Genomic DNA, 14,431 nt, shown 5'->3' with positions numbered 1-14,431 from the left:
TTGTCGATCTCTCCATCCAAGTTGAAACATTCTCCAACTATGACAAGCGGCGAATGAAATTACAACCCATTCTCTCTATTTCACCCCTTTCTTTTAGCACTCAACATTATAATCTAGCATTTTTCTCTTCCTTTCCTCTCGCCCTCCGTTCCGCTCACCTCTCTTCTACTACTTTCTTCTAAAATTTATTTTTTTAATGCCATTTTCTTCTACAATTTGTATTTCCCTACATCTGCTTTTCCCTAGGACTTGAAAGATAACAGCCTCCCTTCCCCCTATCAAACCGCACAAATCTCTCACTTTTAGTAAAGTCCTAGTTGCTTTTATGAGACTAAAAAAGCTGTTTGAGATTGAACTCTCTCCTTTGAGAAAGAAAAGTAGATGACTGGTATTAGAACTACCTTATTTTGATAGTGGCACCCAACTTTTAAAGAGAAACTGCATCGTGACAGCAAAAATTAAAGCAAGGTCTACCACTTTGGTAATCCAAATTCTTTTTATTTTTTATTTTTGATAAGTAGGGCTGCAACTCGGGTCGGGTTTTGGAGAACCCAACCCTACCCGAGAAATATCTCGGGTCGGGTCGGGTCGGGTTTTTTTTCGGAAAACCCACGATTCCCAAACCCGGCCCTACCCATGATAAATCTCGGATCGGTTCGGGTCGGGTCGGGTTTTTTCACATTGACGCAAATTTTTAAGGAAAATTCTTGTTTGGCAAAGCAACTCAACTCATAGTAGCAGAAATTACACTCACATTACACTTGAATCAAACAATGATGTAATTACACTCACATCACACTTGAATCAAACAATGTTGTAATCAAACAATGTTGTAATTACAATCAAACAATGCTGAATCAAACACTTGAATCAACTCAACTCATAGAAGCAGAAATTACACTCACATACAGTAACAGTGGGTGCGTGAGTTTTCACTTTTAACTTTGGGATAATTACATTTACACCCCCTCTAGTTTCTGACACATCCACTTCTACCCCTATAGTTTAAAACGTGACAAATACACCCCTGTAGTTTCAATTTGTTTAAGGTTTGCCCCCTCAGCTGAAGGTTCATCCATAGATTGAAGGGTTAAGATGATCCGATGGAGCTGATTTTTTGGGCACACCATATCTATGTCAGGACCCATCAAATGAACGCTTTGGATCATCCAAATAATGTGGGCCCCTACCTGAATCCAAACACTACAAAAAAATCATCCAAATAATGTGGGCCCACATTGTTTGGATGATCCAAAGCGTTCATTTGATGGGTCCTGACATAGATAGGGTGTGCCCAAAAAATCAGCTCCATCGGATCATCATAACCCTTCAATCTATGGACGAACCTTCAGCTGAGGGGGCCTACCTTAAACAAATTGAAACTACAAGGGTGTATTTGTCACGTTTTAAACTATAGGGGTGGAAGTGGACGTGTCAGAAACTAGAGGGGGTGTAAATGTAATTATCCCTTTAACTTTTAACTAACAATAGAAAAAAATGTACATACTGTAACTTATGTAACTCGGGTCGGGTCGGGCCCCTTCAAACCCGGCTCGACCCGAGATTCATGCGGGCTTTTGAATGTTGAACCCGGCTTGACCCGAAACCCATGAAACCTGAATCCGACCCAAGCTATTTTCGGGTCGGGTCGATGCGGGTCGGGTAAAACCCGGCTCGAGTTGCAGGCCTATTGATAAGTGAGCTGGAGTTAGGCAGGACCCCTAGCAGATTCATTAGAATAAAAAGAGATTACAACTACAGGGCTCAAAAGCCAAAATTCTTGGGATTAATAACCCGGCAGCCAGAGAGAAGAAGCAAATATAATGGATGTGCCGTAGGGCAACCATCTATATGATACTTTTTAAAACGAGTCACTTTACAGCTTAGAATGCCACATTGGTTCCGTCCATTCATGTTTGAACAACTGAGAAATTATATAGTGGCCGACTGTGAAGTCACGTCAAGGGAGTAGGTGGCCGACCGTGAAGTCCCATCAATTTGCAAAGTTAATTCATTTTACACCCTACAATGCTAAATTGGTTCGGCCCATTTATGTTTGAACAACTAAGAAATAATAAGGTGGCCGACCGTGAAGTCCCATCAAGATGGTACATCAAATGTGCCACCCTTGATAATTGATCAAACAGCAGCGTCTTAAAAGTGTGATGTTGGATCAAATATCAAGGGTGGTACCGTTTTGACATTACTTCACTGTAGGGCCAAAACTAATGGTACCGTTTTAACAACTACAGGTTTTGATACTTTTCAAGTACATTGGGTTTATCCACACAGGTTTTCCTTATGAAAGTGAAGAAGAAGAAGAAGGGACTATAAGTGCTTACACCATATAAAAACTTGTTTCGTTTCGTTTGTTTGAAGCTAGTCGCCACAACCCAGTTTTGAAATCTTTTCCGGTACGCTTTTTTCCTGTTACTGTGGCACCACACATTTTGCTCAAATAAGTGACAGAGGGATTGATTTTGGGAGTTTTTATATGATGGTGGATCCGGCCTGACCTTGAAAACAGTGCCCCCCTTGATAGTTGATCGAACAACGGTCCCCTTTATCATCTTTTGAAGGGGCAACTGATGGATCAAACATTAAGGGTGGCGCTTTTTTTAGGGTCACGCCTGAACGGGCATCATACAATTTCTCTGATTTTGGTGATGACAAAATGCTACAGATAGCGAATAAGAGAGCGCATTACTTGTAATCTTTAGTTACAGAATTCTTGAGTTTCCCAAAGATAGTAAAAATTTAAGGCCTTCGATTTTGGCAGAGAGAGAGAGAGAAGCAAACAATGGCTGAGGCAGATGAAGTGAACAACAAGCAGATAATCTTGAGAGATTACGTGACGGGATTTCCTAAAGAATCGGACATGATTTTGAGCTCAACAAAAATCCAATTAAAGGTTCCTGAGGGATCCAAATCAGTCCTCGTAAAGAATCTCTACCTCTCTTGCGATCCTTATTTGCGAGGTCGGATGAATCGGATTCCACTTCGCAATATTCCTTCCTTCACGCCAGGATCGGTAATTTTTTTTCCACTTGGAATTTTCATTTCTTCATATTGTTAGGGTTTTTATTTTTATGGTCATGGAAACTCGTTTATTTTGTAAGTTTGGGAAGACACGAGAGCAATTTTTTTTGTTTTTTCCTTGAAATCTGCTTAGGAAGAATTTAATGAGATTTCATATGACCGTATTTTTTCAAAAATGTATGGTATGCCCCACACCATGGGATGATCCAAACCGCTCACTTGCTGGGCGTAAATAGGTTTGTGCCCCAAAATCATTTCCATAGAATGATTCTAACCCTCCGATCTATAGAAGTTTCCATAATGTGCAGTCCCTCTATAGATCGGAGGGTTAGGATCATCACAACCTATTTACACCCAATGGATGGACTGTTTGGATCATCCCATGGAGTGGGTCCTACCGTACTTTTTGAAAAGTACGAGTTTAGGATGAAATACATTTGACGAGGGAAACAAAAGACAAAGTAACACATGGAATTTAGGGCCAGTTTGGTTCAGGCTTTTGTTAGGAATATAGATACCATTTGAGGAGATTTTATATGGTGTAAGCAAGGTTTTAAATTTCAGTTTCGTTACCTATTTCGGACCCCTCCGAAATTTCAGTTTCGGTCCCCATCGAAATTTCGGATTTCGGATTTCGGATTTCGGTCGAAATTTAAAACCATGGGTGTAAGCCCTTATATTCCCATATTTTTAAAAAGTACCACATCATAAGATGATCCAAACCGTCCATGGGGATCATCATAAATTGTGGTCCTGTACAGTACTTTTTGAATAATAAGGTACTATAAGGGCTTACACCATATAAAAACTCCCATTTGAGAATGAGAATAAAATGGTTGGGAGTTGTGTTCTTTTATTTCTCAAAAACCATGGAAGGTATTTTTAGTGTTTAATATACACCCCATATGTAGGGAATTTAACTGGGTAGAACTCACACCTAAAAAGCTAGCTGTTAGAGGGTGGGTTGCACATTTCCTTATAACCCATCCTCATCCATTTCACTTATCCGATGTGGGACTATTTGCTTTTGTGTGGAACCCCAACAATCTCCCCCTCCACGCGGAAGCAACGTGGACAATCTCGCCCCTTCATGCGGCAGCAACATGGAAACCACGAGATACTACATCGAGGTTTCCGAGATCTTGCTCGAGGGACATTTCCCCGCCCTCGGAGGCCCATAACGTAACTCAACTCAACTCAACAAAGCCTTTGTCCCAAATTAGTTGGGGTCGGCTAAATGAATCCTTTAGAAAAATTTCACGAAGAAAGTGAAAGGAATCTATCCGGCTCTAATTCTGGTTCTAATTGGATTCTTCTACGTGGATCATTTTTTTTCCATTCTATCCTATCCAAGGTCATGTTCTTTGTTATGCTTCTAGCTATCAAGTCTTTTCCTCACTGTTTCTACCCAAGTTGTTTTCGGTCTGCCCCTACCTCTTTTTACTTCATGAATTTGGCACGAGTCCCCTCTTCTCACTGGAGCATCCAAAGGCCTACGTTGGATATGTCCAAACCATCTTAAGCGGTGCTCTCTCATCTTCTCCTCAATTGGTGTCACTCCCACCTTTTTACGAATGTCTTCATTTTTAATTCTATTTAACATTGTGTGGACACACATTCATCTAAGCAGTCGCATCTCCGCTACACTCATCTAATGTACATGCTGCTTCTTGGTGCCCAACATTCTAAGCCGTACAGCATGGCTAGCCTCACAGCCGTCTTAGAAAACTTTCGCTTCAACTTTCCCTTCAACTTGGTAGGAATTTTACAGTCACACAGAACTCCTAAGGCAAGCTTCCACTTCAACCAACCTGCTCTTATTCTATGGTTAACATCCTCTTCAATCTCTCATTCCTTATGTAGAATTGAACCAAGATAGTGAAAGATATCCCTCTTAGGTATCGTCCAGTCATATTTACTACATCCTCGTCCCGCCTCCTTACATTACTAAAGTTGCACTCCATATACTCTGTCTTAGTCTTACTCAGTCTAAAACCTTTGGATTCCAAAGTAGTTCTCCATAACTCTAACTTAGCATTTACTCCTGCTTTGGTTTCATCAATTAATACTATGTCATCTGCAAATAACATACACCACGGCACCTCATCTTGGATACCCTCCGTAAGCTCATCCATAACTAGCGTAAAATGATAAGGGCTTTGAGCTGATCCTTGGTGCAGTCCTATTGTAATTGGAAACTTACTAGATGTGTCATCCGTGGTTTTGACACTTGTTACTGCTCCATCGTACATATCCTTATTCACATCAATATATTTAGTAGGCACTTTTTTCCTTTCAATGACCCACCACATAACACTCCTGGGAACCCTATCATATGCTTTCTCCAAATCAATGAAAACTATATGAAAGTCCTTTTTATTTTCTCTAAATCTCTCCATTAACCGCCTAATCAAGAAGATAGCTTCCATAGTCGATCGTTCGGACATGAAGCCAAACTGATTCTCTGACACCTGCTCTCTTTTCTTAGCCTATGCTCAATTACCCTCTCCCAAAGCTTCATGGTCTTCTTTATTCTTATAAATAGGTACTAATGTACTCTTCCTCCACTCAGCAGGCATCTTCTTAGTCTTTAAAATGTTATTAAATAATCTAGTTAATCAAACCAACCCCACATTACCCAAGCATCTCCAAGTCTTAATAGGAATATCGTTAGGGCCCCTAGCCTTACCTAATTTCATATTTTTCATAGCTACTCTTACCTCTGATGCTTGGATTCTACGAACAAACCTCGGGGGCCCATATGTAGGGATTTAACTGGGTAGAACTCACCCATAAAAGCTAGTTGTTAGAGGGAGTGTTTCACATTTCCTTATAGCACATCCCCATCCATTTCACTTATCTGATGTGGGACTATTTGCTTTTGCATGGAACCCCAACAATCTCCCCGTCCACGCGGAAAGCAACATCGACAATCTCGCCCCTTCACGCGGCAGCAACGTAGGTACCATGAGATAGTACACCGGGGTTTCCGAGATCTTCCCCGAGGAATGTTTCCCCCTCGGAGACAAACCGGGGTTACCACACCCTGAGCTCTGATACCATTTGTAGGGAATTCAACTAGGTAGAACTCACCCCTAAAAGCTAGCCGTTAGAGGGAGGGTGCCCATTCCCTTATAACCCATCCCTATCCATTTCACTTCTCCGATGTGGGACTATTTGCTTTTGCGTGGAACCCCAACACCATATGCTGATGCTCAAACCGAGTGGCTCTAGAAAGCTTAGAACGACAACATATGAAAGATTCACCATCCTCGTTTGGTTTTAAATATTTGGTAATTTGCTTCAGTGTTTGAAAATTGTTTCTTATGATAACTCAGGCTTGGTATAACTAACGTTTTATATCTCGGTTTCGGTCATCAGCGAAACCCAAACGTTTCGGTTTCAGTACGAAATTTCGGACGAAATCTTGTAAAAATTTCACCGAAATTTTCGAAACGTTTCGGCCGTAATTTTGTACTTTTTCAAAATTATGTGCATTTCGTTTCGTTTTCTGCCGAAATCAAAATATTTCAGCTGAAACGTTTCGTTTCGGCCGAAATTTAAAACCATGGGTATCACCGATTTGACTTTGGTGAGTCCATGATTGCTACAATCAATTTTCATCGAGTCGGGAGAGTCAAAGGGGTTTTCACTCGATTCCATAGCACCAAACTCAGATTCAAACGAGAACTCGCCCAAGGCAAATCCTAGTTGACTCGGTCGACTCTCTGATTGACTTGGGGAGTTTTAATTCAGGGGTTTGTTTTTTTCTCAAGAAAAGATAAGAAATTCAGATTTATTACATCCTTGCAAGGCCAATATCTTCTTCACTCCCTTTCTCAGTATTGCCTTACCGCAGCTCACTAAATGAGTTGATTGAAAGGCAAGGGTTAGAGGACTTGATTGATGACAATTGGGTTTATGTGAATCTAAATTTCATAGTTTTAATCTAGTTATGAGCCTCAGAGGTATTGTCTTTTAGAACACTTGCCGAGTCAACTCTAGCCAATCAAGAACTGAGCGGAAATATTAGAACTTGGTTTTTTGTAGGATATGATATAGAATGCAAAGACCTCTATTGAATATGTAACAACCTTAAAAAATAAGATCTTCTTTAGAAGTAAAAAAAGCATGATCAAATACTTAACCGAGCGCCAAGACAACTTGGCTTGCACTATGACAGTCTGACTCAAGTTGGGAAATTTTGAGCCTTTTCTTATGGTGCCTTGAACTTGTGTTTGTTACTTTTTATTATGCAGCCCTTGCAAGGTTTTGGTGTATCTAAAGTTATAGATTCTGGACATCCGGACTTCAAGGAAGGGGACTTGGTGTGGGGGCTCACTGGATGGGAAGAGTTCAGTCTTATATCGGTGACCGATACCATGAAAATCCCCAATACCCTGACTAAGATCAAATACACCGATGTACCACTTTCCTATTACACAGGCCTACTCGGTAAGTTAGACTTTTGTAATGCGTATACAAATTAGTAGGCTGTGGCAGTTGGAAATATATGAAGCTAAGTTATCTGAAAGTTGAAGGATGCTTTGTTCACATACTGTCCCCTGTTTAATACTTTTAAGGAGAGAACGGATAGTTAAGTACTTGAGGCATTGCTTGAAACATTATCTTCTCATTTGTGAACTCTTTTACTTGGTCTTATTTATCTCCATTTGATGGACATCTATGTTTTTGCGTGTTTATTTTCCTAAAGAAAAGAATCTGATATTTTAGCTGAGATTAAGATCTCATTTTAGATGATTTACTTAGGTTAGGTGACCATAATAACAAGATCAAAGCACACCAGAGTACTTAAATCCTGAAGCATTCATTCGTTGATTGTAGTCTCCATGTAATAGATAGATAGCTTTTTACGTTGTTTTGTCATAATATCTGATTTCTAGATTTTTCTGTAATATTTCCAAAGCATGGGACTTTATTTTTAAGTGGAATCAGCAATACATTTCTTGAAATATAAATTAAAATGAAAATTAATAAATTGAACGCTATCTGCCTTGAAATTACCTAGCAATTTCTAATTGAAATCCATGAAAAGAGGATTAATGAATTTTCTGAAATTGTGGTACATGTATCAAACCTTGAACCATCTGACTGAGTTCACTCTGTCCCTTTGTTAAATTTTAAAGTGTATTTTTGGGTAGCTTTTATTTTAATTTTAATTTGAGACATGTAGTGAGGAGAAATATGTATTTTGTGTCTATGGGCATTTTGGTCTTTTGTTGGCCTAGCTTGCACATGTGTGAGCTACACATGTTTGCTCTATCCTTTCCTACTACCTACCTATTTCAAATTCAAACCCTACTTGAAACTCTAAACTCACTATCCTAGCATTAAAGTCCTCACTTTCCCATATCCACTATCTCATACCAAAGCTATTACTTCTCTTTGCTTTCCTTGACTAAGCCTATTCTAATTAACTCCTTTTTGGTAGAGATTCTCCACTACCTAGACCTCCATTGAAGCTTCATTGAAGCTCTCTTGTGTACAAGCTTTTCTCTTGAAGCTTTCTTCTTTTTATTGTTGTTTATCTTGCAGTGTTGTTCTTTCTATCATATATTGAAGTACATCTCTTTTGGGCATTGTTCTTCTTCTACTTGGTTGTTCATCTTGGGCTAGTGTAAACTTTGGTTTCACTATTTGAGAAGAGGATTTTCCGGTGTTGTGAAATCCGTCTTTCTCTATATGGTATCAGAGCCACAAGGGTGGTAGTTAGTGCTCGTCAAGATTTCTTTGGTGAAGAAGTTCAATCGGTGCTTTGAAGATGGATATGAGTGGAAGGGTTAGTGGACTCAGCATTGAGTTGCTAAATCAATCAAATTACAAGATATAGAGAACATGTATAGAGTCTTATCTTGTGGGAGAAGATTTATGGGAGGTTGCTTGTGGCAGTGCCGTTGTAGCTCCGGGAGATCCACAAGAAAATGCCGATGTATTGAAGGCGTGGAGGATGAAGAATGCCAAGGCCAAATTTCTTTTGAAGTGGTCTATTTCACATGACTTGTTTGAGCACATCATTGGGTGAAAATTGGCAAGTGAGATTTGGATTACTCTTGATGGATTGCTCAACAAGAAAAATATGGCTCGTCTACAAATGTTGGAGAATGAGTTGGCGAATGCTACACAAGGTAGTCTCTCTATTTCTCAATTCTTTTTGAAGATTAAGAATCTTGTTCGAAGATTTCTCTATTAGATCCGGAAGAGCCTATTTCAGAAGCACAAATGAAGCGGCATATTATTCGTGGGTTGAAAAAGAGAGTACATTCCATATGTTACGTCGATTCAAGGGTGGGATCGGCAACCTTCTTTGGTGGAGTTTCATAATCTTCTTGCTTCACAAGAGTCTTTAGCTAGACAAATGGCGGGTTGTTCAATATCCGGGAGTGAAGGAGAAGCATTATTTTCAAGCAACAAGAAGCCCTTCAACAAATACAAAGAGAAGAAAAATTTTCCAAGTAAAGGTGGAGATGAAGGTGGATCATCCGTTACGGGTAATGGAAACCGAAAGGGTATCAAGTGTTACCGATGTGGTAAACTTCGCCATATACAAAAGAATTGCCATGTGAAATTGAAGAATGGTAATGTAGCCGAAAATGTTGATGACCGAACAAATGAAAAAGATTGGGGTAGATATTTCGTGGCTGAAACTACTATGGTGGGTGGTTTGGCATCCATCAATTTTGAGGATGATTAGACTGTTGATTCCGGTTGTGGGCATCATCTTACTGGCGACGAATCCAAATTCTTAAAGTTCCAAAAATATGAAGGCAACGATGTTACTATCACGGCGGACAACACTATACATCCGGTAGAGAAAGAAGGGGTCATTACTATTGGTGGAGCGAATGAGGATCCAATTACACTTAAGAGTGTGTTTAATGTTCCCAGCATGAAGAAGAATCTCTTCTCGGTGGCAAATGCGGTTGATGCGGGAAATTATGTTTTATTCGGGCCTAAGGAGGTGAAATTTCTTCGAAATATTTCAAGCTTGAAGGCGGATGTTGTCTACACTGGTAAGAGAGTTAAAGATTTGTTTCTTTTATCGGCTTCGACTTTATACGTTGATAAAATGAGTACAAATGATGGCCATTCAATTTGGCATGCTAGATTGGGTCATATAAGCATGGATAAATTGAAGGTCATGGTGATTAAGAATCTAGTGAATGGGCTACCAAATTTGAATTCCTTTGGTAGTGGAAAGGTGTGTGAGGGTTGTCAATATGGTAAGGCACATCATCTTCCATTTGACAAGTCTCTTTCAAGATGCAAGGCCCCATAGGAGCTTATTCATAGTGATGTAATGGGACCTTATAGGACACCTTCATTTTTCGGCTTCCGCTATATGTTGTTATTTGTTTATGATTTTACTAGATTCACTTGGGTGTATTTTATAAGGGAGAAATCCGATGCATTGTCTAAGTTTGTTGAGTTCAAGAAGACCGTTGAAGGTGTGCTTCATAAGAAGATCAAGCGGTTGAGAACCAATAATGGTGGAGAGTTTACTTTCAATGACTTTTCTATATTTTGTCGTGATCATGGTATACAAAGGGATCTCACTTGTTCCTATACGCCTCAACAAAACAGAGTGGAGGAGCGGAAGATTAAGCATCTTGTGAAAACTTGTAAGAGTTGGTTGTATGCAAAGAACTTACCCAAGGCCTTATGGGCGGAAGGTATGTCATGTGCAACTTATGTGATTAATTGGGTGCCTCTTAGTCCGATTAATGTGAAGTCTCCTTATGAGTTGATGTTTGGGGTGAAGCCTAGTGTCAAGCACTTCAAGATATTTGGTTCAACTTGCTATGTGCATGTGTCGGATGAAAGGAGAACCAAGTTGGATGCTAAGGCGAAGAAGTGTATTTTCATTGGGTATGATGAAAGGAAGAAAGGTTGGAAGTGCATGGATCCTACAACTTACAAGTCCATTATTTCAAGAGATGTTGTGTTTGATGAAGTCTCTTCTTAGTAAGGTTTGGATGGTGGTTCCACAAATGGTGTGAGCGTAGGTGAGGACATCCTTGTTGAGTTTGAGCCTCAAGCAACAATGAACTTGCGGTGACACCAAATGTTCCAATGGAATTTGGGTCTTTCTCTTCTTTGCCGATGGGGGAGCAAGGTGATAGGGGGAGTGATGTTGCATGTCATATTCAAGAAGAAGAGCAAAATGAAGAAACTAATGAAGAGGAGTGTAGTGCAACACATCTTAGAAGATAAAAAAGAAAGATTGTCAAGCCCGCATGGTATCAGGATGAAAACATGGTGAGCACTTATTCTTGTTTTCTTTCCAGTCCATTTGATAACAATGAGCCTTCTTGTTTTGATGAAGCAAAAGAGGTGAGAGAATTGAAGGATGCCATGGATGAAGAGATGAAGGCACTTATAAAAAATGAGACTTGGGATCTTTTTCCTAAACATAAGGATGTGAACCCGGTTACATGTAAATGGGTGTACAAATTGAAGCGGAAAGCGGATGGGAGTGTGGATAGATTCAAAGCAAGGTTGGTGGCTAGAGGGTTTTCTCAAAAGTATGGAGAGGATTATGAGGAGACCTTTAGTCCCGCTGCCAAGATGACTTCCGTTAGAGTTGTAATTTCATTGGCTGTTTGTCATGGTTGGAAATTGTTTCAACTTGATGTTAAGAATGCATTTTTGTATGGTGAGATTGATAAAAACATCTACATGGAGCAACCGTTGGGTTACAATTCAAGTGATCATCCGAATTATGTTTGCAAGCTTAAGAAAGCTCTTTATGGGTTAACGCAAGCTCCAAGAGCGTGGTATGGTAAGATTGCCAAATATACTTACAATTTTGAGGTTATTTTGCTTCTAACTCCGATTCTAGTTTATTTGTGAAGAAAGAGAAAGGGTTGCTTGTTATTGTACTTCTTTATGTCGACGATATGATAATTACCGGAAACAATGATGTTGAGGTTGCAAAGCTAATGGTGGAGCTATCTATTCGTTTTGAAATGAAGGACTTGGGGGAGCTAAGTCACTTTCTTGGCTTGGAGGTGGAAACTTTGAAGGATAGAGTGCTAGTTTCTCAAAAAGGCTATGCAGAGAAATTAGTTGGAAGATTTGGGATGAATCAAAGTAAAATATCATCTACTCATCTTGATCCCAACATAAAGATAAGGTGGGGAGAAGGCAAGCCTCTTCCGGATCCGCGGCCATATCGTGCTCTTGTGGGTAGTCTCATCTACTTGACTATCACAAGACCGAACATTTCTTTTTTCCGTTGGGCTTGTTAGTCGCTATCTGCAAGCGCCACAGTAACCAGACTTGGAGGCAGCAAAGAGGATTTTGAAGTATGTGAATTCTACCATTGACTTTGGGTTACTTTACAAGAGAGGGGTTGATTTTGTGTTGAATGGATTTACCGATGCCGATTATGGAGGGGACTTGGATGATCGAAGATCTACTTCCGGTTATGTGTTTTTGTGTGGATCGGCGGGTGTTTCTTAGTGTAGTAAGAAACAAGACTCGGTGTCTCTTTCAACAACGGAAGCGGAATATAAGGCCGCCGCTCTTGCATCTCAAGAATACGTTTGGTTGCGGCGGTTGATTGATGATGTTCATTTACCTATTCACAAGGCGACGATTATTCTTGGTGACAACCAAAGTGCACTCAAACTTGCCACAAATCCGGTTTGCCATGCAAGAACAAAGCATATTGAGATCGAGCATCATTTCATTCGTGAAAATGTATTAGATGGTACAATTGGTGTAGCGGAAGTGAGGAGCAAAGAGAACATTGCCGATATCTTTACCAAGTCACTTTCCAAATGACCATTTCAGCTACTTAGGGGTAAGCTTGGACTTGTTTCCAAAAATTCACTTTAAGGGGGAGTGTTAAATTTTAAAGTGTATTTTTGGGTAGCTTTTATTTTATTTTTATTTTGAGAGATGTAGTGAGGAGAAATATGAATTTTGTGTTCATGGGCATTTTGGGCTTTTGTTGGCCTAGTTTGCACATGTGTGAGCCCACACATGTTTGCTCCATCTTCTCCCACTACCTACATATTTCAAATTCGAACCCTACTTGAAACTCTAAACCCACTATCCTAGTATTAAAGTCCCCACTTTCCCATACCCACTATCTCCTACCAAAGCTATTACTTCTCTTTACTTTTCTTGACTAGGCCTATTCTAATTAACTCATTTTTGGTAGAGATTCTCCACTACGTAGACTTCCATTGAAGCTTCATTGAAGCTCTCTTGTGTGCAAGCTTTCCTCTTCAAGCTTTCTTCTTTTTATTATTGTTTATCTTGTAGTGTTGTTCTTTCTATCATATATTGAAGCACATCTCTTTTGGGCATTGTTCTTCTTCTACTTGGTTGTTCATCTTGCACTAGTGTAAACTTTGGTTTCACTATTTGAGAAGAGGATTTTCCGGTGTTGTGAAATCCATCTTTCTCTATATCCCTTTCATTCCATACCTCCACAGTGATTGTAATCCTTCTCATATTGCAAATTAGCATTCTGCTTTCATATTTAGTTTCATCTCAGTAAAATATCTGGCACTTCAAGTTTTAACATAGGAAATTGTTTGTAGGTATGGCTGGTCTCTCAGCTTATGCTGGAATTTATGAGGTTTGCACTCCTAAGAAAGGGGACTATGTGTACATATCATCAGCATTCGGTGCAGTTGGTCAACTTATTGGGCAATTTGCTAAGCTAATGGGTTGCTACGTGGTTGGAAGTGCTGGCTCCAATGAAAAGGTGACTTGCCACTAAAGATACTTACTATTTACACTGATGCATGAATAGGGGAACTAATGAGCATGAATGGGAGCCAGCACTTCCAGCACTAAATTTGGAAGTGCTGGCTCCCATTACTATTTACACTTATGGTTCGAACTGTTATTCTGCTAGGTCTACTATGGACATGCCCTATGCTAAAACGAAGACATTAGATGATTTTAAGTTTTTAACCCTCCTATTTGTGGAGACTATATAATTGGATGTGGAGTTTTTAAACCTCCACAAATGGTTTGGACCACCGATACGGTGGGCCCCACCTATACTTTTGCATCCCATATATAATTTAGACATGAACATGCATTTTGATGTCATCTGCCCGACTGGAAAACTTGACACCATGATATGTTCGTAAAAATATTTATAAAAAATAACTAAATTTGCATTTGAGATGTTACATGATACATGATCGTATTTTCTGTTGTAAAAATAAAATATTAGTCCATAGAAAGCATGAGACAGAAAAAGTTTATAAAAAATAAATACATTTTCGAGATGTTATATGATACGTAATCATATTTTCTCTTGTAAAAATATGAGCAGCCAGATGTACAACTGTACAAGTGTGGCCCACTTGTACCATCATTTAAACCATTTATTCGCCAGGCCTTG

The 14,431-nt window shown here is 39.6% G+C and overlaps 1 protein-coding gene across 1 annotated transcript in view; it reads left to right on the top strand.

Annotated features, from left to right (window-relative positions):
* The first annotated feature begins 2,236 nt into the window (after positions 1 to 2,236).
* The window catches only part of LOC143858377 (2-alkenal reductase (NADP(+)-dependent)-like), a 29,046-nt gene continuing 16,851 nt past the window's right edge, over positions 2,237 to 14,431 (top strand). The window contains exons 1-4 of the mRNA XM_077369014.1: positions 2,237 to 2,414; positions 2,780 to 3,031; positions 7,299 to 7,494; positions 13,614 to 13,780. Of these exons, the coding sequence (XP_077225129.1) occupies positions 2,801 to 3,031; positions 7,299 to 7,494; positions 13,614 to 13,780 (594 nt within the window). The 5' untranslated portion in view covers positions 2,237 to 2,414; positions 2,780 to 2,800. The remainder of the gene's footprint in view (positions 2,415 to 2,779; positions 3,032 to 7,298; positions 7,495 to 13,613; positions 13,781 to 14,431) is intronic.

Source organism: Tasmannia lanceolata, unplaced genomic scaffold (assembly GCF_043159265.1).
Source record: "Tasmannia lanceolata isolate RefF3 unplaced genomic scaffold, GAP_Taslan_0.1 ptg000026l, whole genome shotgun sequence".
In the NCBI taxonomy this organism is placed as follows: Eukaryota; Viridiplantae; Streptophyta; class Magnoliopsida; order Canellales; family Winteraceae; genus Tasmannia; species Tasmannia lanceolata.
This window is presented reverse-complemented; position numbering and strand designations above follow the sequence as displayed.